Raw genomic sequence first — 19,503 nt, forward strand, 5'->3', positions numbered from 1 at the left:
CTGCAAAGCCATATTGATCACACAACCGGAAAATCATCTTGCAATCCAAATAAATACTTGATACAATGCCTTATGGTTATTGCTTCAGCTGTCAGTTTAAGACTTTAAAATTACTTGTACTTTTGAATAATTGTCTTTATAGATGTATACCTGGCAGACCCTTTTGATAATTCATTGGTGACATCCAAGTGGTCCCACAAATCTAAAGGAATCTGGCTTTTATCACTGTAGCCTCCCCTTTTTCCCCAGTGGTTGATGTTGGTTTCATAACACAAATTTAAAAGCTTCCCCTCTTTGGGCCTGTCATTTACATGTGGCTGCTTGTCATTAACATGCCTTATTTTTTTTTTTAATAAAGTCCTCTTCAGAGCTTCCTGACATACACCCATCTTGCAAATCAGGTTAAAAGTATAAGCATCCATCAGTAAATGACCTAAAGCTATGTGCTGTTAACATGTAGACTACATCATTTGAGCTCCCCTATAAATTAGAAGTTTTCAGTGAGCTTGATCCATTTACAACATTGTAGGAGCCATATGAGTTGTTCCTTTTTTTGGATTAAGAGGGTTGGTTAAAAATGCACACATTGTATTGGTGCACGGGTGTGAGGCGTGACTCATGGGTGTTAGGTGATAAATGTGGTTGCACTCACCTGTTCACTGCACCTGATGTTGAGCAGAAAGGTAGGTAGGGTGAGCATGAGGGGAAACCTTCTGTTGACCGCATCTTGAGTCATTTTGATGCAAATTTTTTATTTATTTTTTTGCATGCAGCTTGAGTTTAGTTTGGTGCACTAATTTATGCCAGAGGCTGTAGTTTGGCATAGTAATTGGTGTAATGTTTGTAAGTTGCATTCGTTTGCTTGTGCAGTCTCTGCATTTGTATCATGCTTTGATCCCATGTTCTGATTTTGTATAGTGGACAGTGGAATTAAAGGAGCAAATAGTACAGAGGTCTATCTCATGTGTTTATTGTTGCGCGTCATCTGTGTCCTCATGTTTAGCCTGCAGCGACCGTTGGTTGGAAGAGCCGCAACAATAATTTTGTAAGAAATATTATATTTGTATGAATATGCATGTAAAGTCCTTTATACAAACCAGAGGAACTGAAAGTCCGCTATACTTAAAATATTGAAAGCTTTTTTCCATGTGCCATACTGCTTAACATTGGAGTCATTTCTTAAATATTTTTCTCTTTCAACTTTATTTCGTTAACTTGAACATGCAAAGAAACAGATGTGCAACTATGTTTATGTGGTGTTGGTAGATAAAAAAAAAAAAAAAAACAATTATTTTTTTGTCATTTTTAACAAACGGGAAAACAATTGAGAAGTAAATGTATTTTTTTTCCCCGATGAGACGCCCGTGACGAAGCAGCTTCCGATGACCCATAATTCTTTGCGCTTTGAAGCAGTTCATATGGTGGGTTGTTGTTTTTACCCCACGAGTTGAATCGCTTTGGGTTTTTCCCCCCACAAAACGAGTAGCTTTTTTTTTTTTTTTTTTTTACTGCAGACCTCAGAGTTGTCCGTCGTTAGCAAATACAGGAAGTCTTTGTCAGCTGAGAAGGGCCCGGAGTCACATGTTTACATCAGCTGATCTGGAATAAAAACACAGTAAGTCTGTTTGACAAGACGGGTAGATTTTAATATTTCTCTTTGCAGTTTATAAATGACCAAAGTATTTGGCTAGATCAGCTCTCGGTCACATTAACCCAGACGGTAGATATAACGGCAATGACCCGTTACCTACCTTCCAGCATCCGCTTAGCTTAGCCAACTTAGTTTCGCTTCACTTGCCATTTTACCACCTCATTATTCGTGTTTCATAGCATGCTGTACAAAACCCGCTGGTACCAAGCCGAAAAAGGTTATATCCGCTTTAAAAAAAAAAAAGAACTATATTAACTATTACATCTAAGTCTCTGTGCCTATTTTGCATGGAAATATTCAGATATATGGTCTAGAGGAGTGGTCGTGCAACAACAAGGGCGAGTCCAAATTTCAGTGCACACCTGTGGAAAGTAACCTCCGTGTGTGCTGAAGTTTTCATGACCTTCTTTCAGTTTCTCACTCAGTACGAAACGGTTTAATTGTTGTTTATGGCTTTCTTCACACAATTAGTGATCTTTTCACGTCTACACATGTTATCAACCATAGTCTACCTAACTGTTGTTTTAATACTAATAAATAATAAACTATTATCTTTTGTGCAGCTCGATTATGTTTGGTCGCCACACAACTCTAAGCTGTTAAGACATGAGATGATATTTTCTATGATAAGTACATTTAGTTTAAACAGTACTTTAAATGCAGTTACTCAGCGAGTGAGGCATTTTACAGTAAAGTTCAACTACCTTAATTAATTTACTGCATCAGCATGTGGCTTTTAGGTTATCTGATAAGTGTAGAAGCAGGGACCAGAAGGCACAGAACTGAGCATTATCCTTTACTGTGTCAGTTGTTGTAACTTTGTACTATGAGCCTCACATTTCTTGACATTTTCTTGCTGTTTTGTTCTGAAAGCCTGGTGTTAAAGTGCTGATCAGCTGCAGCTGTAGATCTGAGAAATTATGATGTGAAACAAGCTTAAGTCTCATGACCTAATGTGCAGGATGGGAGCTGCAAATTCAGCAGCAGTCAGCAAATTTGCAGGAAGGCGTGGTCTTTGTGCTCTCATAAGATTGCACAAACCCAGAGGTGGACTCACACCAGTCTGCTTGTTTAACCCTCAGATCCCATTGCTGGCACAAAATGTCTCATCTCACAGAACTTTTCAAGTATGTGGACGACCACCAGGACCTGTATGTGCAGGTAAGATTACTCAGGAAAAATATAATAGTTATGCTGGACTCAATGTAAGACCTCTTGGCTGTTTAATCATTGTATGGTTGTCATTTGATTTAATAATTTATTGAGCTAACTTTCAACTGGACAGCATTGTAACTCATTCACTTAAGCTGGCGCTATAGTAGATGCCAACTGTAAAACCAGATATTATAACTGCTGCTTTAGTCAAATTTTGTAGAAGGTCTGATGTCCTAAGAATAACTCATTGTGGCTCTTTTTTGAGCATGACGAAAGTGCCTAAAACACCTATTTTAATTTAAATCCCTTTTTCATAATTGTCCTCAGCGCCTGGCTGAGTGGGTGGGTGTCCAGAGTGTGTCTGCTTGGCCTGAGAAGCGCGGGGAGATCAAAAAAATGATGGAGATGGCAGCCAAGGACATCGAGAGGCTGGGAGGGACTGTGGAGTTGGTGGACGTTGGCAAGCAGAAGGTCTTGCACTGGTTGCATTTCTTAATGCATTAATGATTTGTATATTGCGTTATCTTTTCTACTTAAATTTCACCATAAATCATTATTCATGCAGCTTCCCTCAGGAGAGGAGATCCCCCTGCCTCCTATCATTCTGGGGCAGTTAGGATCAGACCGAGCCAAGAAGACGGTGTGTATTTACGGGCACCTTGATGTTCAGCCAGCAAACATCGATGATGGCTGGGACACAGAGCCTTTCACTCTGGTGGAGAAAGACGGTAAGAGGAGAATACTTTTGGCCTGCGTCCTGCACAAAACAACCCTGGAGCTGTTTCTGAGCTGGAAAGTTATGCGAGTAACTGAAGTCAGCTGGAACGCGCTTTGGGCTTGTAAAAATAGATGAAAATGAAAACTTTAAGGCTACTGTATCCAGCTGTTTGTAAGTTACACCGGGTAGTTTTTGGTTTAGCAAAGTTATAATATCAAATATGACTGAAAAATGAGCTACCGTACTGTCCTGTAGATAGAATAGATGGCAAAACTAAAAGAAGACGAACTCATTTTCTAAGATGAATAAAGCTGGTCAATTACTATGAAAACAACAAAATAATGAGGACAGAGCGTTTTAGTGGTCTTAAATGAACAGATTACAGAAAACAAATCCAGTCAGCAGGTAGGTAGTGCAAGATGAGAATGCTATATGGCACTATAACTAAGAGAAAGCGTGCCATGCTAAACTATGTAGAGTACGAGTGTGTCTGACATGCAAAGATGAGTAACACAAAACAAGTCACAGGATTGTCTTGGGAGCTTGAAAAAACAAGGCAGTTGGCCTTCTTTAAGTTTGCAAAGGCATTTCACCTCTCATCCAAGAGGCTCCTTCAGTTCTAAAAACAAATGGTTGTGTCCCAGGTATTTAACCCTTAGTTGGCGTTATTCCCTTTCAAGATGGCCCTGAGACGCGTTGATCATGTCATCACCTGATATGAGGGCTCACCTTGGCTCATGTCATTACAATCACTTGGTCATTAAACCATCGTTGGAACAAAAGTGGTGGATTACAGCACCAGCTGTCACCCACCTCCAGTGCAGGCCTGAGACCCGATCCCAGGTGCTTCAACCCACATTCACACCTGGCCTTAGGCGATCTCAACAGGCCTCATCGTGGTGTATGGCAGGGGTGGTGCAAGGACAGGGGTCATCTCGCGACAACATCAATAACATCAAACTCTCTCTTTGGTGTTTAGATTGGTCGAACTATATTTGAATGTTCTTCAAGCTTTAATCAGCTTTCTGCTTGCAGTAACAGCTAGCAACATGTTTCCAAAGTCCAGCCTATTTAGCTCATCTTTTGTTAGAGCTGCAGTCTTATCGCCAGTCTTCTCAGGCCAAGTTGAACCCATAAAGTTGTTATTATTAGAAGCTTTTGGAACAGACTCGGCTTGTGAAAAGGCAAAATGGCTCAAGTGAGGCGTTCTTTAGATGTTCTGTGTGTTGTATTATTACGACATATATCTGGATTTAAACAGACATGGATGAATGTTAAAGAGCTTTTTGCTTCCTTAAAGTTCTGGTTTGTTGGACTCGGCATGCGTGATCTTGTGCGTTTTGAGTCAGCTGACACAAAATGCCACATCCTCTTCCCGTTGTCTCATTCCTGCCTGCTCAGCTGTGTTAGTGCTGATAATGTCACATTTTACAAAAACTTGCTGCAGACCTTTTTTTAAAAAAAACCATGAACAAGGGTTTCATATTGTTACACATAACTAGGGATGGGTATCGTTTAGGTTTTATCTGATACCGGTGCCAAATCGGTACTTTTGAAACGGTCCCGGTGCTCAAACGGTGTTCAAACCGGTGCTTAAAGACTGGAGAACACACAATTGGTCCAAAAACCTCTCATATTCAGCTGGTTTTTTGTAAAAAGATAACAATGTTAGCCTTTTCTGCAGCTATGGGGCATATATGGTATCACTCTTAGCTGGAAGCAGTGCTTAAACAATGGAAAAAAATACAAACTTTGTCCAAAAACCTCTCATGTTTAGCTGTTTCCCTCTTTTTCTTTGGTCATTTTAGCCTTTTTGGCCAGGGTGAAGGGAGCATCTGCCATCAACCAAGAAGACAGCCGCATGTAGCTATGATGATGTTTGCTAGTTCACCTTACATGCATTAATGTAATAACGTGGTTAGCCTACTCAACGTAAATTACACACAAACAACATTAAGCTACTCACGCAGAGAAGAACGGCTGCTGCTGCCATCAAATACGGCGCATTTCTCTGCTTTTAAAAAAAACAAAAACGCTATGCGTCGCCAGGTGTTTCATCGGATTCGAGGTGTTACCTCCTTTGACAGTATCACAGTATCAGCTTAAAGCACTTGTTGCAGGCTGCTGAGTTTGCATATTTTGCTGTGAAGTACAGCCAGACTTTTGACCGCTTCGCCTTGGACATTTTTAATCTGTAGCTCTGCATAAAAGAACGTACGTACCTAGCCCCGCCTACTATCCTCGGAAACGTAAAATGATTGGCTAGAAGTGTATCACAGCTCAGGAAAAAAAAGCACCGAAATAAAGCACCGAAATGTGCGCTGCTTTTCGGTCTGGTTACTACCGTTTATGTCAGAACCGGTACCCATCCCTACACATAACCTTAGTCATGATTTAAACAAGCTTAAAATGGGGCACTGTTGTCTGCTGACTATGTAATAAACATAACCTTAGTGTCATTTGTCAACTCCACTATCTTCTCATTAGAACCTTGAAACTGAAATAGTTTTATTTTTGTAGGTAAGCTCTATGGACGAGGATCTACTGATGACAAGGGTCCAGTGTTGGCCTGGTTTAACTGCATTGAAGCGTATCAGAAGATCGGAAAGGTACAGTTACTGCCAACAAAAGGTGTTTCAAGTTCAGATAGTTGAAAGATGATATGATATTTTAGTGTTTCTTAAAAAAAAAAAATCCCTGTTTGAACAGTGACTTGAAACGCTTGAAATTACTGACAGGAGTATATTGAGGTGTGATGGTTTATTTCAGAATCTGTAAACGTACACCGCTACTTAGAATATTATTAAGGTTTTTTTTTTTTTTTTTTTTTTTTGGTACAGTGATGATAAAGCAGAATAGCTACTATATAGCACTGTATTCTAAAATGATATGTGGGTCATTCATATCACACATAAGATTAATTATATGCTTAGTTTGGACTCATGCTCAGTTTTATTATTAAAACTTATTGTGAGAAATGTAAAACCTGTGTAATAATAAGTATTAGGAAGTGTATTTTTGGGTTATGTAGGTTGTATTTGATTTATTAATGTGCATAATTAGAAATAAGGTGATTTAAAAACAAAGCCTTGCAACATGGAACAGCTAAGTACATGGCTGCATTTCCAAACTGATTAATCGTCATTCTTAGAAATGGATTATCTCTGTTAAAGTACACCACTGATTTGCAGATCACTTGTTGATTGCTTCAGAGCTGTCAGCAGTAAATGTCTTGGTCAAAGGTCCCGGGGTAGGATTGTCGTACAGGAATCACTTAATGTTTATGATAGGTTTGTAGCATAAACCTATTCGCTGGAACGTTAAGGACAATTTAATTACACAGCAAAGCAAGACACGAGTAGGCAAAGTTCTTTATGTTTCTCGTGCACGGGAGAGAACTGGACAAACATCGTCCCTTCGCTTGACCCCAGTTGCTCTCGTCCGCTCCCCCGTAACACTGCTCTTTTATTGAGGTTACATGAATATACCGTATTTCCCGGACTACAAAGCGCACCTGAATATTAGCCGCACAAGCTAAAATCAGGGGAAAATCCTGTTTTGTACATACATTAGCCGCACCTGACTAAAAGCCGCAGGTGTTTCAATGTTGACTTATCATATGTAAGAGAATATGCACAAAGGGAATTGTCAGGAAAGAGATGGCTGTTTGGAGACACACCCCTTTTATTAATATTTTGAAAAACAAGTTATGGGTACATATTTGCACATGTAGTACATAACAATAACCTACAGCACACCAGAAAAATAGATTCGGCCTACCTTTTAGGCTCAGGTGCAGTGACACGGCTTTAACAAGAAGAAAAGTCAGTCATTCACCATCTTTCTCTTCTTCCTGCGCTCTAAAACCACCAAAGTCCTCTTCTCCAGTGTCGGATACAAACAGGCTCAGGATGGCTTCGTCATCCACTCTCCGCTTCTCTCCTTCGTTGTCACTTTCAAAACCAAAGAAATCCTCATTGTCAGTGTCAGAGTCGAACACCCTCAGAAGGGCCGTGGCGGTGTCCTCCTCTCCATCATGCAGCAGTCCAGCCCTTCAAAATCCGTTGGTGATCGTGGATGTTTTCGCACTTTTCCACGCTGTCAGAATCCACCGGTGGAGTTGGGCATAACTTGCTTTTCGCAAGTTTATCGCCGCTCGTCATCCACGCCTCCCGCTGAATGCGTAGCGCTACTTTGAAGTTTGTTTTTCGCGCTACTTCGTACGGCACTACGTTGCCTGGCGGACGGACATGTGACTAACATACCACTCTTGAACCCCGATCCTTCCGCCAGGCAACGTAGTGCCGTACAACAGCGGAACAAACAAAACAAATCGTCTTACGATATGACAAAAATCATGGACAATCCATAGAAAAGCCGCACCTGACTAAAAGCCGCAGGGTTCAAAGCTTGTGCAAAAAGTAGCGGCTTATAGCCCGACAATTACGGTACATAGGTGCATTAACATATGACGTCTACATACACACAAAGAGTACCTTGCCTGTGCGTTTTGTAAGCGTGCGTGTGTGTGGTGTCAGAGTGTGACCCCATAAATGACTTCCCTAAACCTGCTGGTCTGGAAGTCCAGTAGTTCATCTAAACAAAAGGCACTTAGACTAAAACTGACATAGCTACGTTTATCCTACCACAAATCAATAAAAGAAGGTAGACCTCTCCCATGCTCCCAGGATGTGGGTGTGAATGCCAAAACACTCAGAACACTTTGCAGACTCCTAAGGATCACACATCCTATCACTACACAATTGATTATACACCTCTAAGCATATATGGTTAAATATTTCTAAGCATAAATGACAATCAACAATATAAACCTAACAGTTTAAACTGAAGCACATCGTCTTTGCTTTTTCCTGAATTGTACTGGACTGTACTTTAAAGCGTTAAAGGAAAGTTCTCGCGTAGCAAAGACTGGAGATAAAAGATCAACAGTCAGCATGTGCAGGGAGTCCAAATTAAAAATATGAGATTACTCAAGTATTTTGTCTTTAGAAAATGAAAAAAACTAATTCACAATGAGCCTGAATTTAAACTTGAGCCAGTGACCAAATTGTAGTCTTCTGATTTTTTTTTAAATTTTTTTCTTTCTTATGCATCTCTCTTCTTGTTGCAGGACCTTCCCATCAACATCAAATTCTGCTTCGAGGGGATGGAAGAATCTGGATCTGAGGGTCTGGATGATCTTGTGTTTTCTAGAAAGGACACTTTCTTTAAAGACGTGGACTACGTCTGCATCTCTGACAACTACTGGCTGGGCAAGAACAAACCCTGCATCACCTACGGTCTGAGAGGAATCTGCTATTTCTTCCTTGAGGTGAAGTCCTGTTGGATTATTGTTGGTGGGGAGAGACACAAGCTGTGTATTTTAAAATAATGTTTTACATTCCAACCTCAAGGTGGAGTGTGGTGGGAAGGACTTGCACTCAGGGGTGTTTGGTGGCTCTGTTCATGAGGCCATGACCGACCTCATCGCACTTATGGGCAAGTGAAGCTGATAATTGTGATTTTTGGTCTCACCGACCTTATTTTACAGCAGTTTAGAGTTTTAATCATGTGTTTGACTTCCTGCACAGGCTCCCTGGTTGACAAAAGGGGTAAGATTTTGGTTCCTGGGATCTATGACAGTGTGGCGCCTCTGACAGCAGAGGAGCAAAAGCTGTACGAGAAGATCGACTTTGACTTGGATGAGTACTGTAAAGATGTGGGGGTTGACCAGCTGCTGCATGACACAAAGGCAAAGAAATTATTTATGTTGTTCGCATCACTCATTGGTGGAAATGTGCTGTATAATTTTGGGTCATTCACACTTTTTGAACCTATTGTTCTTTATTTCTTCCACCATAGGAACAAATCCTCATGCACCGTTGGAGATATCCTTCTCTTTCCCTTCATGGTATTGAGGGGGCTTTCTCTGAAGCAGGAGCCAAGACGGTTATTCCTCGCAAGGTCATCGGCAAGTTTTCCATCCGCCTTGTGCCTGACATGGACCCTAGAGATGTGGAGAAGCAGGTAAACACTGTGATAGGTAACAATGATGGCATATAGCACTCACCTAAATAATGTAGCAGAAGTCGCTCTGTATCTCTGCCACTTATTGGTAATTTGTTGCTCAGGTGATTTGCTCAGCCATGCATTGTTGTTTTTTTTTTTTTGTTTTTTTTTTTAAGGAGTGTGTAAAAGAAATTGCAGTGTATGAAAATGAGAAATATTATGAATATATTAAATTATGAAGTAAAAAAAAAAAGTGGAGTGATTTAATTTGAATGAAGGTAACTTTATTTAGACAGAAAACCAATGTCACAGGTCATAAAATACACAGGAATTATAATATACTTGCATAAAATTAGGAAAACCAATCAATCAAGTCAGTTTCTTTTGCCTCACCTAATACAGTTCAACCCTTTGCACTCATAGTGAGCACCAGGTTGTTTCTGCATAAAAGCTTCAACAAGTCTAAGTTATCTTCCCCTCTTCAAGGTCGTCGATCATCTGCAGAAGAAGTTTGCTGAACTGGGAAGCCCCAATAAACTGAAAGTGAACATGGGCCACGGGGCAAAAGCCTGGGTCTCAGACTTCAACCACCCACACTACATGGCAGGGAGAAAGGCCATGAAGACAGGTACAAGGACTTAATGATAAAAGCTGTTAGATCAAAGAGGGAGTTCACTCAATCTCACGCATTTCTGTTATCTTGATACAAAGTCTAAATCAGTTCTGTGTTTATTGTATTACAAAAGTGTAAAACACTTTCTCCTGCTATAATACAACTGACTTTCTTACAGTTTACATTGCAATGCTTTTTCTTTAAGAGAAATCAAATATTTTTGTCATGTTTCAGTTCCTGTCCTCGGGCAGATGTTTCAGGACATTAAAAACAAAGACAAGCAAATTTATTATCCAAAAGCCTTGTACATATTGTGGCGAGCTCAGACAAGGAGGAGACAGACCTGCTATTCCTGCCTTAGCCGAAATGCTAAGCTACAGGGAGGACAGCCTTTTATTACGAACGCCCATTCACACACCACAGCAGTGAGAGGTGGTAAACGGGCACAGCCGTCTAACTCACGGTGCTCCGCTAGCCACACAGAACACACAGCAGCATTAATGTTACACACTAACACAAAAATGGTGAATCAACACCTGATAACTCTAACTGCTGTTATAACACTAAAACTTAGAACACGTTAACAGCAGCTATACAGCAAAGTCCATAAGTTCTTGGGCCAGTGGCCCCTCCCATAGACCAATGAAATATCTTTATAAGCTTTTCTGTTATATGCATATTTTTGTGGACGTTTTTCATGTATTTTCACTGATAGGATTATACCCAGTTTAATGTGAAAACAAAATATTATTATTATTAAAATTGTTATTGCTTTTTGCCTTGTTTTTTCCTCCTCGTTGTGCTGTAGTCTTCGGGGTCGAGCCTGATCTGACTCGCGAGGGTGGCAGCATCCCAGTCACCCTGACCTTCCAGGAGGCCACAGGCCGTAATGTCATGCTGCTTCCTGTAGGGTCCTCTGATGATGGAGCTCACTCTCAGAATGAAAAGATCAACAGGTTGGTCACAGCTCACACCGTTTCACTTCTTTTGAAATGTGGAACAAGTAGGAACTATTGATAAAATAGATGAAATATTGCAGTAAAAGAAGAGGATCATGTTTGTCATCTCCAGATTATTTCTGTGCTTAACTTAATGACAGGTAAAGTGAGTTTTGTTTTTGTTTTTTTTTGTTTTTTAAATTATAAACCGTTGTCATTGCTTCATTTCTCCATTTTCAGATCAAACTACATTCAGGGAGTCAAGCTGCTGGGAGCATACTTCCATGAGGTCTCTCTGCTGGAGTGATTTGATGGTGTCTCATAATGACAGGTGTAATATATGCTCATCCTTCATTTCAGTACATAAACTTAACCTAAACTGTAATTACCTTTCACAATGAATGGTTTTACACACCCTGCTGATAATAAAAGTGTTTTTCGTACTTTGTTTGAATTGTCCTCTTTTGTCTTTGTTCTTTTCATGATGTAACAGGATTTACTTTTGATGCAGTGCACCGCTTAGCATGTGGGTCATAACTCACAATAATACTGCCAGGTCTCTCTTGGAAATGAGATTTTTAATCTCAATAAGATTTTTACCTGGATAAATAAAGGACTAATAAAAAAAGAAATAAAATAATGTTGGTAAGCTTAATTTAGAAGCTGTCAAATGTGTTTGAGGCATCAGTGACAGCAGCATGACCAAATGCTGTTATTGTATTAGTGTTTTCCACATCACAGCGTTAAAAAAGTACAATCAGTCAATTTGAATGTGTCGATATATGTAGAAGCTTTCCCAATGTTAACAGTTGTTGAATGTCCAGTTCCACAAATGACTATGCTTGTTATATGTAACCGGTCCAATCAGCCCTTTTATTCTGTGATTTCTGACATTACTTGTCTTTATGTTACTTTAGGAAAGATAAATCAGGGTGAGTTTATATCACAAACTTAGTTAATGCCATTTCCTGAGAGAAGGATGAAAATACCACCAGGTATTCTGATAGCAGTCCATGGTGATAATCAAAAGGTGTAATGAAGCTACCTACCACTATTTATTCTTTTACTATACGCTATTATTTTTGCTAGTTCATAACCCAGCCATGGGGGCTTCCAATAAACCAGTGTACTTTTAGTACTGGTCCCGAAACCTGTGGCCAGAATCTAATGGTAAAGTCTTGTTTAGTGGTCGTCTTGACACAGAACAGGTGAGCTTTTGTGCACAGATTTCACAGGTTTACTCGCTGAAATAGTTTGTGACGTAGCAGCCCTCCTTTGGATGAATCCTTCCTCCCTCCTTTAGATCCTGTTTTACAATTTTTAAATCAGATCACTCTGAGGGTAAATAGAGGCTCCAACATCTCTGCTAAGGAAACAAGGTGCATTTGCTTAGTCTAAACTATGATAGAAAGAAAATCAAGTATTTATTTTCAGAAATTTATATCTCAAAATGCAATCGATTATATACCTCTAAACATTATTGATGCTCTGTTTCTAAGTACAAATGACAATCATAAAAATATCACTCCAACAACTAACATGATCAATAATTAATAATTCGTTTTAATTTAATCCAATATTCACCTTATTTATGAGAATAATGAAAAGGACTTGTGAATATGGTAAATGGCCTGTGTTTATATAGTGCTTTACTAGTCCCTAAGGACCCCAAAGCGCTTTACATATCCAGTCATCCACCCATTCACACACTGGTGATGGCAAGCTACATTGTAGCCACAGCTGCCCTGGGGCGCACTGACAGAGGCGAGGCTGCCGGACACTGGTGCCACCGGGCCCTCTGACCACCACCAGTAGGCAACGGATGAAGTGTCTTGCCCAAGGACACAACGACCGAGACTGTCCAAGCTGGGGCTCGAACCGGCAACCTTCTGATTACAAGGCGAACTCCCAACTCTTGAGCCACGATCGCCCAATATTGACTTGATGATGTGAACGAGCTGCTGCTGAGTGAGTATTTGTCACTGTGTAGTACACGCCTGCTTCCTCACTTTAGCAGCAGTAGTACGATCCAGTGCAGCTCCAGCTGCCACACCCAGTCCAGCTCCAACCAGCACTCCTACTGGACAAGCTGCAGCTCCCACAATAGCTCCAATAGCAAGCTCGGTCGCAATCGCAGTACTGACTCCAGCAGCTGCTCCAGCACCGAGTCCAGCAGCAGCTCCAGCAACAGCACCAACCCAGCTGCCCTGGATAAACTTGTTTTTTTCTCTCTGCTTCATATCTTGCTTCAGTGGCCATCAGCCCAGGGTTTTTCTTCTGAAGTTGTTCCATCTCTTTGGTTATAGCGCTCTCTGCCTTTTCAAACATCTTGTTGGTGTAGTAGCTTCCTCCGTTTCTCTGAACCATTAGTCTAATCTTCTCCAGCAGCTCTCTGACCTGAGCAGGATCTCTGCTATTGTTGTTAAAAACATGATATCGTCCTCCACACTGACGGACGAATTCACGAAGAGCTGGAGTCTTAGTGATGAGTTCTTCTATGGAGGCATTCAGATCTACATGTGTGAACAACACCATGGTGTAAGGCAAGGCAAGGCAAATTTATTTGTATAGCACAATTCAACAACAAGGTGATTCAAAGTGCTTTACAGAGACATTAGAAACAAAAACAAATAAAAAGCATGATTTAAAATTGATTAAAACAAGCAAACAAACAAACTAACTAAACACACACATTTCACACCTGTTCGCGCGATCTGAACCCTTATCGTAAGGGGAGCTACCAGTCCTTCTGTGGACGAGCTACTTTCTATTTTAAATTCCCTGAATTTAAAATACTCTCTAGACCCAGTCTAGACCCAGTTGGGGAGCTACCCAGAGCTCTAATCCCACACCTGTTCGCGCGATCTGAACCCTTATCGTAAGGGGAGCTACCAGTCCTTCTGTGGACGAGCTACTTTCTATTTTAAATTCCCTGAATTTAAAATACTCTCTAGACCCAGTCTAGACCCAGTTGGGGAGCTACCCAGAGCTCTAATCCCACACCTGTTCGCGCGATCTGAACCCTTATCGTAAGGGGAGCTACCAGTCCTTCTGTGGACGAGCTACTTTCTATTTTAAATTCCCTGAATTTAAAATACTCTCTAGACCCAGTCTAGACCCAGTTGGGGAGCTACCCAGAGCTCTAAACCCACTTAACAAACAAACAAACAAACAAACAAACAAACAAACAAAATAGTATATAAAATCAAAACAGATAAAATCAGAACAGTAGATAAAATCAGTAGTTAATGTAAGTTTTGAAATTTAAGCTTAACAAACAAACAAAACAGTATATAAAATCAAAATAGATAAGATCAGTAGTTAGTGTAAGTTTTGAAATTTAAGCTTAAAAGTGTGGATTTGGTGCTTTATTCAAATGCAGCTGAGAATAGGTGAGTCTTCAACCTGGATTTAAATAAACTGAGTGTTTCAGCTGATCTGAGGCTTTCTGGGAGTTTGTTCCAGATATAAGGAGCATAAAAGCTGAATGCAGCTTCTCCCTGTCTGGTTCTAACTCTGGGAACTGATAAAAGACCGGATCCAGATGACCTGAGGGATCTGGAAGGTTCATACTGGGTCAGGAGGTCACTGATGTATTTTGGACCTAAACTATTCAGAGCTTTATAGGCCAGCATCAGAACTTTAAAGTCTATCCTCTGACGGACAGGCAGCCAGTGTAAAGACCTCAGAGCTGGACTGATGTGGTCCACTTTTTTGGTCTTAGTGAGGACTCGAGCAGCAGAGTTCTGAATGAGCTGTAGTTGTCTGACTGATTTTTTAGGTAGACCTGTAAAGATGCTGTTACAGTAATCAAGCCTACTAAAAATGAATGCATGGACTAGTTTTTCCAGGTCCTGTTGAGACATCAGATCTTTTATCCTTGAAATATTCTTGAGGTGATAGTAAGCTGACTTTGTTATTGTCTTAATGTGTTTTTCTAAGTTTAGGTCTGCATCCATCACTACACCCAAATTTCTCGCCTGGTTTGTGGTTTTTAGATGTATAGATTGAAGTTCTCTGGTGACCTGTAATCGTTTTTCTTTGGCGCCAAAGACTATTACCTCAGTTTTGTTTTTGTTTAGTTGGAGAAAATTGTGGCACAACCAGTCATTGATTTCCTCAATGCATTTACCAAGAGCCTGTACAGGGCCTCGGTCTCCTGGTGACATTGTGATATATATTTGTGTGTCATCTGCATAGCTGTGGTAGTTTATTTTGTTGTTCTTTATAATCTGTGCCAGTGGGAGCATGTAAATGTTAAACAGAAGGGGTCCCAAGATGGAACCTTGGGGAACTCCACATGTGATACTTGTCTGCTCGGATGTGAAGTTACCTATTGATACAAAGTATTTCCTGTTTTCTAAGTATGTTTTAAACCAGTTTAGTACAGTTCCTGAAAGACCTGCCCAGTTCTCCAGTCGTTTGAGTAATATGTTGTGGTCAACTGTATCAAATGCTGCACTGAGATCCAGTAAAACTAGGACTGACATTTTTCCACTGTCTGTGTTCAGACATATGTCATTAAACACTTTGGTCAGAGCGGTTTCAGTGCTGTGGTTCTGTCTAAAACCTGACTGGAAGGCATCGTAGCAATTATTCTGTTTTAAGAAGTAACGAACGGCTTCATCTCCAAACACCTCCTGAAGGATTCTCAGGGTTTTTTGTTCTTCATCTATAAATATGTTTGGCTGGATCACAACCAGGAACACATGAGGACCAGGAGCAGCCAGTGAGATGCATCTATTGATCTCCGTGTTCACCTGGCCTAAGGTAAACACAGAGTGAAACAGGCCTGGAGTATCAACGACAGCCAGGGTTTGAAAATCAAACAGAGCTGCTTCCTGCTGACACTCTGACGTCACTGAGGCAGGGGATGAAGCTGATGCTGTTTTAAAGGCTTTTCCTCCCAGGATGGTGTTTCCCGATGAACTCTTCCCAGCTCCAGTTTTCCCAACAACAACAATCCTGAAGTCTTTTTCAGCTTTTCTCATGGACTCCTTAGCCTCTCCGAACATCTCATTGGTGTAGCAGCTTCGTTCGTTTCCCTGAACCATAGTGTTGATCTTCCTCAGCAGCTCTCTGACCTGAGAGGGATTGTCATCATCTCGGTTGTTAAAAACATGATATCCTCCTCCACACTGATGGATGAAGTCTTGGAGAGCTAGATTTTCCCTGATGAATTGTTCTATGGTGACTCCATCATGCTCCAGGTTATCTCCACATGTGAACAAGGCCATGGTGTAGTCTGCTAAGTGTACTCCAAACATCTGCTGAAGGATTCTCACTGTTTCTCGTTGTTCGTCTGTAAATCTGGCCACACAGATCACAACCAGGAACACATGAGGACCAGGAGCAGCAAAGGAAATGATTCTCCTGATCTCTGTCTTCATTTCCTCTTCAGTTTTAACATTATCAAACAGACCGGGAGTATCGACCACAGCCAGTTTTTGACCTTCAAACTCTCCTGTTTCCTTCTGACACACTGAAGTTATCGAGCTTGAAGATGATCTAGATTCAAAAGCACTCTTTCTTCCTAAGATGGTGTTTCCTGATGCACTTTTTCCAGATCCAGTTTTTCCAACAAGCACCATCCTGAGCTCTGGTTTCTCTTTTGTATTCTTCTTTTGTGGTTCTCCTGACTCTGTTTAAAGAAATTAGCAAATTTTAACATCAGCAACTGTGTTAACATCAGTAAAACCAAATAAACAGTGTGAAAAAGTGTTTGAGCTCCTTCAGATTTTTTTGTATGTTTGTCTCTGCATGAGAATCCTCTGCAGGTTTGTGCAGGATAAACAGGTTAGTTTGCTGCACTGTATTGGGTTTAATGTAAAGAACAGTGTGTGACTGCTGCACAGTGGTTGTGGGTATGTCAATCAATGAAACAAAAGCCACAAACAAGAAAACAGAAGAAGCTACAAAAACCGAAACCTGCCCTTTGTTTTTCTGTCAAAAGTGTTAAAATTGTGTTTACTTCTCGTGTCATCCACAAACTGCTCCCATCAAGGATTTTTTTAACCATTGGTCGATTAATGTTTACGTCGGTCATTGTGCTCATGTATTTAGATCATATTGTACAATCTGCTTTACAATAACAACTACACAAAAACGTCAACTATTGTAAAAACAAAGGAAACCAGTGAGAGGAATAGATCAAATAAAGATAAAACCTGAGAAAGATAAAGTGAGTGTTGAGTTCTATTACTGTTTAATTAACACTAATATTATAGATTGCTCTTTTTAAATGTACTTGCCGAGTCGCTTGTATTTGCTGGCCATGTTCGTCTTTTACAGGCAGTTGATGTGTGGTTTCTGTCTCTGCTGAATAGTTTCCTCTTTATTACCCCATGGTCTGAGTCTGCTGTTAACACTTCCCTTTGAATGAGTGACATTTTAATAGGACGAAAAAGAAGCAGATACTTGCTGGTTATATGTCAGCAGATGTGTAATTTTGTGATATCGTCTGTGTTTAGTGCAATCTGTCTGTTGTACATCACTTCTGTAGTGTGCATGCAGCAAGGCACAAATTTTGTTATTAACAGTCATGTTTCTGCTGCCGTTACAGATCTGCGTGCAGACGTGAGACACACAGAGCAGCAGGCTTTACTGCGTTTGTTTTACTTGCAGGGAAGGAAAAGCATACACTGTGGTGGACCACTGGAGGGCTCCACTCACACCCAGTTCTCAGGAAGTGTTGTTGCTGTGTTTTGGAGAGAAAAGTATTCACGAAATATCACCATGTGGTGGCCTCTCGACCTGCTAGCCACCCGTCGTGTGATGACTCTCCTCCGGCACCCACCCACCCAAGGGAAATACGCCGCCCTTAAGGAGCTGTTTCTTCGGCGCTATGCCCTCTCCGACGCAGAGAGAGCCGAGAAGCTCCTCTCCCTCTCAGGCCTGGGTGGCAGTACGGCTCTCGAACTGATGCAGCACATGCTATCTTTTCTCGGACCGGACGACGGGGGATTGCTCTTCGCCCACATCTTCCTCCGACAGCTGCCAGTGGCCGTGAGAACCGGCCTCACCAACTCTCCGCTTCTGGGCGTGAAGGATTATCGCTCCCTGGTTGAGGAAGTGGATCGTATTTTCTTGGCTACCTGCACTTTCCACGATCACGGCCTGATCGTCAACCCTTCCAAGTGCCAGTTTGAGTTGCCGGTTCTGGATTTCATGGGCCACTGCATTTCCGCTGACGGTGTGGTTCCGTTGCCAGACAAGGTCCGGGCCGTTTCGGCTTTTCCACGTCCCACGTCGGTTAAAGCGCTGCAGGAGTTCTCAGGGATGGTCAATTTCTACAACCACTTTTCCCCCAGAGCTGCGCACCTGCTGCAGCCACTCTGTGCTGCCTTGAAGGGTAAAACAGCTAATGACCCCATTGATTGACTCCCTGAACGCATCCAGCCATTTTCTGGGGCCAAGGCCGCGCTGGCTAACGCCGCCCTGCTGGCCAACGCCACCCTGCTGGCCAACGCCGCCCTGCTGGCCCACCCGTTTCCATCGGCGGAGATTGCGTTGAACACCGACGCGTCAGACATGGCGTTTTCGACTCAGTACACGCCCTCTCTCATCCAAGGGGTCTAGGCCTCGGTCAAGCTGGTCAGCTCTAGGTTTGTTTCGCTGAGCCTTTGTAAATCGGTGAAAGACTGGGCAGCAGCGCTCATCCCACGCCCCAGGGAGGCGTTTTGATCATGTGCATGTGATCTGGTTGGTCCTCTGTTGCAGTCAGAAGGTTTCACGCACCTTTTGACTTTAGTGGACCGCACAACCCGCTGGCCCGAGGCAGTGCCTCTGGCGTCTACTAAAGCAGCAGCGGTGGCCAGGGCATTTTTGTCATTTTTCGTGTTTCGGTCCCCCCGTCAACATCACTTCAGACAGGGGCCCCCAGTTTGTTTCAGAGCTTTGGTCTGCCATGGGTGACGGCCTGGGAATCAAGGTCCACCGAACAACTGCGTACCACCCGCAGGCCAACGGGATGTGCGAGCGTTTCCACCGGTCGCTTAAGGCCGCGCTCCGTGCTTCTCTCACAGATGGCAACTGGGTTGACCGTCTTCTGTGGGTTTTACTGGGGTTGCGCTGCGCGGTTAAAGAAGACCTCGGGGTTTCCCCGGCTGAACTTGGTCAGCCCCTCCAGGTCCCCAGGGAATTCTTGCCCGAGAGTCCACACCCGTGCTTCAATCCCTCTGGGCTGTCTCTCCATCCCCCAAGAGACTCGTTTTCTGTTCCTGGCCCAGTGCACCATTGTCTGCCCGACACATTTGATCCAAGGTCGTTGGACTCTTCACAGTTTGTTTTCATCAGGCATGACGCTCAGTGGTGGACCACTGGAGGGCTCCACTCACACCCAGTTCTCAGGAAGTGTTGTTGCTGTGTTTTGGAGGGAAACGTATTCAGTTGTGTGGTGATGAGTAATAAACAAGGATCG

At 42.0% G+C, this 19,503-nt stretch overlaps 1 protein-coding gene and 1 pseudogene across 3 annotated transcripts; one reads left to right on the plus strand and one right to left on the minus strand.

Moving 5' to 3' along the window:
• The first annotated feature begins 664 nt into the window (after positions 1-664).
• LOC146549180 (cytosolic non-specific dipeptidase-like) lies at positions 665-11,532 on the plus strand. Of its 3 annotated transcripts, XM_085261809.1 has the most exons (13): positions 1,403-1,421; positions 1,515-1,615; positions 2,734-2,812; positions 3,134-3,277; positions 3,372-3,534; positions 6,045-6,133; positions 8,656-8,856; positions 8,939-9,023; positions 9,116-9,276; positions 9,387-9,551; positions 10,020-10,161; positions 10,955-11,102; positions 11,325-11,532. In XM_085261809.1, exons 3-13 carry the CDS (start codon positions 2,753-2,755, stop codon positions 11,389-11,391), a joined length of 1,425 nt encoding a protein of 474 aa, XP_085117935.1. In that variant the 5' UTR covers positions 1,403-1,421; positions 1,515-1,615; positions 2,734-2,752; the 3' UTR covers positions 11,392-11,532. The 3 variants fall into 3 exon arrangements, with proteins under 3 accessions (XP_085117937.1, XP_085117934.1, XP_085117935.1); XM_085261811.1 differs by lacking the exons at positions 1,403-1,421; positions 1,515-1,615 and adding an exon at positions 665-683; XM_085261808.1 differs by having other exon boundaries at positions 1,400-1,615.
• Positions 11,533-12,568: 1,036 nt separating this feature from the next.
• LOC146549181 (GTPase IMAP family member 8-like) lies at positions 12,569-16,711 on the minus strand (annotated as a pseudogene).
• Positions 16,712-19,503: the final 2,792 nt, after the last annotated feature.

The sequence above is a fragment of the Mchenga conophoros genome, linkage group LG22 (assembly GCF_057382185.1).
Source record: "Mchenga conophoros isolate Kocher_MC1m ecotype Shallow Benthic linkage group LG22, M_conophoros_male_GT1.1, whole genome shotgun sequence".
Lineage (NCBI taxonomy): Eukaryota > Metazoa > Chordata > Actinopteri > Cichliformes > Cichlidae > Mchenga > Mchenga conophoros.